The following is a 7,080-nucleotide window of genomic DNA, read 5'->3' as shown; positions in this document are numbered from 1 at the left end:
TATATTCCATCTGCCAGATCCTCGCCCACTCGCTCAGCCTATCCAAATCTCTTGCTTTGCTCACAAGATCAGAATTTAATTGTCATTAAGTTAAAGGCACTGTATAAAAACAAGTTGTTTCTTTGTTCTGTTTTCACCGTGTCCATTATATCATGTCAGTTTTTATACTGCCCTTATATCACAAGTCCCAATCGCAGATTCTCCAATTACAAATAGAATTGCTCTCAGGGACAAGGTTTTACATGACTGTGAAATGAAAAAGAATCGGCCAAAAATAGCTCAGGTCAACTGATGTTTCAAATACCCGCCCAGACCCGACCCTCCTGAAGCCGCCTCACCATAGACAGGACAGACTGGACCCTCGTACAGACACCTCCGGACATACAGGACAGACCAGACCCTCGTACAGACACCTCCGGACATACAGGACAGACTGGACCCTTGTATAGACGCTCCTGCTATGCAGGACAGACCGGACCCTCATACAGCCACTTCCTGTTATACAGGCCATCCTGCTGAGGCAGGATGAGATTGACAGTGAATTGTTCTCTGCTTTCTCTTGACATCCATTAATGGCCGCTCTGCGGGTGACGGCTATTTCCTTTATGCTGTCTGATTCAGTGGCAGCTCTGAGATCCTCAGTAAATAGTCAGACCAAAGCTCCCCAGCCGGAGCAGAACGTGAAGAGAGAATGACAATGTTTGGTGCAAGGAGCAGATATGAAACGCAGTTACATGGTTCAGAACTCTGAAAATGGTTTATTTTTCATTGAAGCTGTCGGATTTTTATAAGAAAGTGAAGATATATTCACTCTGGCTCAATCACAACTCACATCGAATATTCTGGAAACTTCTCAGGATTGAATTTAATGGAACACTGACGAGTGATGCTTCAGTTGTACAGAACTGTAGTTGGCTCTCATCTGGCGTAACAATATTTAGCCCTGGGTACCACACCATAGCAAGAGGCAGAGGGTAACACCAACTAACCCGAATGATGCAGGGGCTGAAAGGATTTATTCTGATTACAGCTGCACACTGATTAAATTAGTTAGTTTTTCCACACAGGGTTATGGAAATCTGGGATTCTCACCCCGAAACAGCTGAGACTTGGGATCCACTAAAACAGTAAAGAATGAGATTGATTGTGTCGGGGTACTGAGGGATATGGAGGTGTATCAGCCCAGGTCGAACAGAATGGTGAAACAGGCCGGAGGGACTGAATGGTCTCTTCCTGCTAATTCTCCACGCGGCCAAGTCTCTCACCTCCGACAATTGCATCCCTAATCCACTTTACAGGAAGATGCACACAGCTTCAAGCCCGATTCAGAATGCAGCAATGGAAATGCATTGGAAGCAGTTCAGAGAAGGTTAGTCAGATTATACTTATTAGGAAACATTGGACAGGTTAGACTTGTATCCACTGGAGTTTAGAAAAGAGGCGACTTCATCAAAATCCTGAGGCATATTGACAGGGTGGATATGGAGAGGATGTTTCAACAGTGGGAGAATCTAGAACTCGGGGTCACTGTGTAAAAATAAGAGGTAATCGTTAAAAGATGTGGAGTTGCCGGTGTTGGACTGGGGTGGGCACAGTAAGAAGTCTCACAACACCAGGTTGAAGTCCAACAGGTTTATTTGGTAGCATGAGCTTTCTGAGCACCGCCCCTTCATCAGGTGAGTGAAGGAGCAGCGCTCCGAAAGCTCGTGCTACCAAATAAACATGTTGGACTTTAACCTGGTGTTGTGAGACTACTTATCGTTAAAAGAGATGAGGAGAAATCTTTTATCTGAGGGTTGAGAGTCTCTGGAACTCTCTTCCTCAAAAGGCAGTGGAAGCAGAGACTTTGAATATTTTTAAGGCTGAAGTAGAGAGATTTCTGTTGACTAAGACAGTGAAAGGTTATTGGGGTGGTCGGGAATCTTATTGAATGGTGGGGCAGACATGAGGGGCCGAGTGGCCCACTCCTGCTCCGAATTCGTATGTTTGTAATCTCACAGACTGCCAGCCATTGTACAAAGGCTCTCCGCTGACAGTGCCAGTCTGTTTGACTTGTGCAGTGAGGAACACAACAGCAAAACCGCCTCAAGAAGTCATTCCCTATCCCTGGAGACCGAGGGGATGTGATGGGATTTCCACAGGGAGAATAAATCACAGAGTTCTTGCAGTCACTTCCCACAGTCTGGTATTGGACGAGGCGAAGGAACAAGTTGGCTGCCGGAGGAAGGAGGGGAGAAATTTGGTATTGGCTGACTGTGTGGTGAGAATTGCTGGTTGGTGACTGTGTGGAGACAGTACTGTCCATCACCAGCAGAGGGCAATGATGGTCTGCATAACAAAGCTCGACACTGACTCCTGGTGTTGGTGCAGCAGAACTGCAACTTCCAGTTTAAACAATTCTCAAAACAGAACAGAACCCCCAAACTCAGACCAGGAGAAAAACCAGAGTTTATAATCCAACTCATTCCAAATGGGCAAAGTGGTATTTTTAAATAAAATTGTGAAATTTGTTCACAGACTCTAGTCCATCTCAATTTCCTGCACGTTGACGTTGGATTCCGATTTTTCCCACGCCACCGGATTGGGAACATGGGGATCGTACGCCCACTTTGGGAAAACCCGTTTGTACAAGTGCATCAGCACGGTGTCCTGGGATTTCAGCTGGCCATCAAACAAACATTTCATATGTCCATGAGTTCCTGCAAACAACACAGGCCGGGTTAGATCAGAGTTACAGCTCCGTCCATCTCACACAGGGACCAGAGTATACACAAATCCCCACCGCCCTGCACCGCACTGTCAGAGGGTCAGTACTGAGGGAGTGCCGCACTGTCAGAGGGTCAGTGCTGAGGGAGTGCCGCACTGTCAGAGGGTCAGTGCTGAGGGAGTGCCGCACTGTCAGAGGGTCAGTGCTGAGGGGGTGCCGCACTGTCAGAGGGTCAGTACTGAGGGGGGTGCCGCACTGTCAGAGGGTCAGTGCTGAGGGAGTGCCGCACTGTCAGAGGGTCAGTACTGAGGGAGTGCTGCACCTTCAGAGGGTCAGTACTGAGGGAGTGCCGCACTGTCAGAGGGTCAGTACTGAGGGAGTGCTGCACTGTCAGAAGGTCAGTACTGAGGGAGTGCCGCACTGTCAGAGGGTCAGTACTGAGGGAGTGCTGCACCTTCAGAGGGTCAGTACTGAGGGAGTGCCACACTGTCAGAGGGTCAGTGCTGAGGGAGTGCCGCACTGTCAGAGGGTCAGTACTGAGGGAGTGCCGCACTGTCAGAGGGTCAGTGCTGAGGGAGTGCCACACTGTCAGAGGGTCAGTACTGAGAGAGTGCCGCACTGTCAGAGGGTCAGTACTGAGAGAGTGCCGCACTGTCAGAGGGTCAGTACTGAGGGGGGTGCTGCACTGTCAGAGGGTCAGTGCTGAGGGAGTGCCGCACTGTCAGAGGGTCAGTACTGAGGGAGTGCTGCACCTTCAGAGGGTCAGTACTGAGGGAGTGCCGCACTGTCAGAGGGTCAGTACTGAGGGAGTGCTGCACTGTCAGAGGGTCAGTACTGAGGGAGTGCCGCACTGTCAGAGGGTCAGTACTGAGGGAGTGCTGCACCTTCAGAGGGTCAGTACTGAGGGAGTGCCACACTGTCAGAGGGTCAGTGCTGAGGGAGTGCCGCACTGTCAGAGGGTCAGTGCTGAGGGAGTGCCGCACTGTCAGAGGGTCAGTACTGAGGGAGTGCTACACTGTCAGAGGGTCAGTACTGAGGGAGTGCTACACTGTCAGAGGGTCAGTACTGAGGGAGTGCTACACTGTCAGAGGGTCAGTGCTGAGGGAGTGCTACACTGTCAGAGGGTCAGTGCTGAGGGAGTGCTACACTGTCAGAGGGTCAGTGCTGAGGGAGTGCTACACTGTCAGAGGGTCAGTGCTGAGGGAGTGCTACACTGTCAGAGGGTCAGTGCTGAGGGAGTGCTGCACTGTCAGAGGGATTTTCATTTGGATGGCAGGTTTAAACTCTCAGGTGAATGTAAATTATTCCACTGCGCTTTCAGATATCATTAGAAGAGCAACATCTATTCCTCCAGCAACAGAAACAGATCCTCAGGTCATCATCGGTGTCAGAACCTGGGTGTAAGTTGGCAGCTGTGTTTCTGACTTAGTCACAGCGATGACTCTGCAGAGGTGAAGCACTGGCTGTAAAGTGCATTGGGATGTCCTGAGGTTGGGAACAGTGCCAATGAAACACAAGTCATCTTTTAAATGACTTAGCCTCCACAATGCAGTATATCGAGCTACTGACCTTCAGGCTCAAGCTCCCTGTATAAAACCTCCAAGTCTTAAAAGTATCTCCTTACCCAAAGGCTCCTTGATGTGACCTCTTCGACCCCACTTGGTTCGTAATTCCACTGGTTTGAACCACAGCACATCTTCTGTAAAGACAAAACCTCTCCATTGGTATAGGCAGACACTGTTCATCAGTGCAGCAACTGGGAGGGTCTGGAGTCCAGGAGCAACAACTAGAGGAAGTCAGCATGACATACTGCTCACAATCAACCCCAATGTTCACAGGTACAGCACGGGGTTAGATACAGAGTAAAGCTCCCTCTACACTGTCCCCATCAAACACTCCCAGGACAGGTACAGCACGGGGTTAGATACAGAGTAAAGCTCCCTCTACACTGTCCCCATCAAACACTCCCAGGACAGGTACAGCACGGGGTTAGATACAGAGTAAAGCTCCCTCTACACTGTCCCCATCAAACACTCCCAGGACAGGTACAGCACCGGGTTAGATACAGAGTAAAGCTCCCTCGACACTGTCCCCATCAAACACTCCCAGGACCGGTACAGCATGGGGTTAGATACAGAGTAAAGCTCCCTCTACACTGTCCCCATCAAACACTCCCAGGACACGTACAGCATGGGGTTAGATACAGGGTAAAGTTCTCTCTCTAGTTTCTTAGTATATTGAGAATGTGATGAATTGGACAGATCTTTCAATGGTTAAACATACATGTGTCAAATCAACTCATGTGTGTTGGCAGGTTATTTGATCATTCATTACCTGTAGACTTGACTAATCCAACACACTCCTGCCTGCTTTCCTACATTCTAAAGTCCATAAATGCAAAGTCATCTAAAACTCTGCTGTCCATATCACTCACCTGATGAAGGAGCAGCGCTCTGAAAGTTTGTGCTACCAAATAAACCTGTTGGACTTTAACCTGGTGTTGTGAGACTTCTTACTGTGCTTACCCCAGTCCAACGCCGACATCTCCACATCCTGGCCCATATCCTAATGCGTGCCAAGTGCTGTTCCCTCATCACCTCCTGGCTCACTGCATTACATTGGCTCCCAGTCAAGTAACATCACAATGGCACAGTGGTTAGCACAGCTGCCTCACAGCACCAGGGTCCCGGGTTCGATTCCCGGCTTGGGTCACTGTCTGTGTGAAGTTTGCACATTCTCCCTGTGTCTGTGAGGGTTTCCTCCTGCAGTCCAAAGACGTGCTGGTTAGGGTGCATTAGCCGTGCTAAATTCTCCCTCAGTGTACCCGAACAGGCGCCCGAGTGTGGTGACTAGGAGATTTTCACTAACTTCATTGCAGTGTTAATGTACGCCTACTTGTGCCTAATAAATAAATCTCAAGGGGAACCCTGTTGTGGCGAGGAGAAAGGAAATAAGGAATTGAATAAATAATGTCTGCTCACTAGTTAAACAGTTAATAGTGAGGCAAACACAGGAATTTTGAAAGGGGAGGAGCTTCCAATAACACCTCTAACATTGTAAAAGAAAAGCTTTATTGAATGGCTGGTTCCTCTTGTATTCCTGTTACCTTCATCCGAGACTTTACCTCCAGACTTGACAATTCCAACACATTCCTGGCTGCTCCCCCACATTCTACCCTCTGTAAACCTGAAGTTATCCAAAATTCTGCTGTCCACATCTCAACCTGCAGCAAGTCCCATTTACCTGCAGCAAGTCCCATTTACCTGCAGCAAGTCCCATTTACCTGCCACCTTTGCCCTACATTAGCTCCCACTTAAACAACACCTTGATGTTAAATTTTCATCCTTGTTTCAAATCCCTCAGTGAGCTCCCTAACTCTGGAATCTGCTCCAGCCCCACATCCCTCCAGGATCTCTGCGCTCCCCTCATTCTAATTAAACCCCGGGTTTAATCAATATCAGCGGTGGTTCAGTTGCCTCGACTCCAAGCTCGAAATTCCCTCTCTCAATCCTTCTCCCTTTGTTCCTTTCAGACACATCCCAAGTCTTTGATCATCTGATCCAATGGCTGTGTCTGTGGCTCGCTCACAGGCTGATCTATAATACGATATACATTCGAACGATGCTGCAATGCAGATTATTGCTGGTGATTGAACTATCTGACAGTCTGAGTGCTGGTGTTTGAAGTGTTCAGTGAGTCAGCGAGTGAGTCAATGATAACGGGACGTCCCAGCGACAAGCCAACCCATGCAGCACCTTTTCATCAAGTTACTGACTGGCTGCAGGAACCATCGCACCCGGGGCCCAAACCCCAAACCGGCCCAGCAGTCCCGACTCGGGCCCCGAGCAGCTCAGAAATTTCCAGTCCCATCTTACAAGATCCACAAGCTAGAATTCCACTGATCCCCCCGACTCCCCGCAACCCCCCCGACCCCTAGCAGCGTCCACCCCACCCCCCCCACCCCCCCCCGACCCCTTGCACCCTTCCACTCCGACCCCTGGCAGCCCCCCCCCTGACCCCTGGCAGCACCTCCCCCGACCCCTTGCACCCTTCGCACCCCCCATGACCCCTGGCAGCAACCCCTCCCCATGACCCCTCACAGCTCCTCCCGCAGCACCCCCCGTGACCCCTCACAGCCCTCCCGACCCATTGCACCCCCCACAGCACCCTCTCCTCCCCCACAAACCCCCCACATTCTGCTCCCCCTCCTCAGCACCACATTCTTACCTCGGTTGAAGAACATGTACCTCACCACTGAGGTTTTGGTCATGATTTTGAAGGGATGGCCACTCAGAGTAATTCTCTTCACCGCCACTCGGTCAGGATCAGCCTTCAGCACCGAGCCTGTCGCAATCAAGTCATGCATACCTGCG

At 50.0% G+C, this 7,080-nt stretch overlaps 1 protein-coding gene across 2 annotated transcripts in view; it reads right to left on the bottom strand.

Annotated features, from left to right (window-relative positions):
• Window positions 1–730: 730 nt before the first annotated feature.
• Window positions 731–7,080, bottom strand: part of tsr1 (TSR1 ribosome maturation factor) — a 25,907-nt gene continuing 19,557 nt past the window's right edge. The window contains exons 13-16 of one of the 2 annotated variants that reach the window (XR_013496347.1): window positions 6,935–7,075; window positions 4,332–4,406; window positions 1,756–2,699; window positions 731–1,654 (exon numbers count right to left, since the gene is read on the bottom strand). Coding sequence is in view for 1 of the 2 variants with exons in the window: in XM_078204895.1 (XP_078061021.1) it covers window positions 2,521–2,699; window positions 4,332–4,406; window positions 6,935–7,075 (395 nt within the window). In the remaining variant the exon portion in view is untranslated. Of the gene's footprint in view, window positions 2,700–4,331; window positions 4,407–6,934; window positions 7,076–7,080 lie in introns of both variants that reach the window. The other variant, XM_078204895.1, reaches the window with a different exon arrangement.

This window comes from Mustelus asterias, unplaced genomic scaffold, assembly GCF_964213995.1.
Source record: "Mustelus asterias unplaced genomic scaffold, sMusAst1.hap1.1 HAP1_SCAFFOLD_499, whole genome shotgun sequence".
NCBI lineage: Eukaryota > Metazoa > Chordata > Chondrichthyes > Carcharhiniformes > Triakidae > Mustelus > Mustelus asterias.
This window is presented reverse-complemented; position numbering and strand designations above follow the sequence as displayed.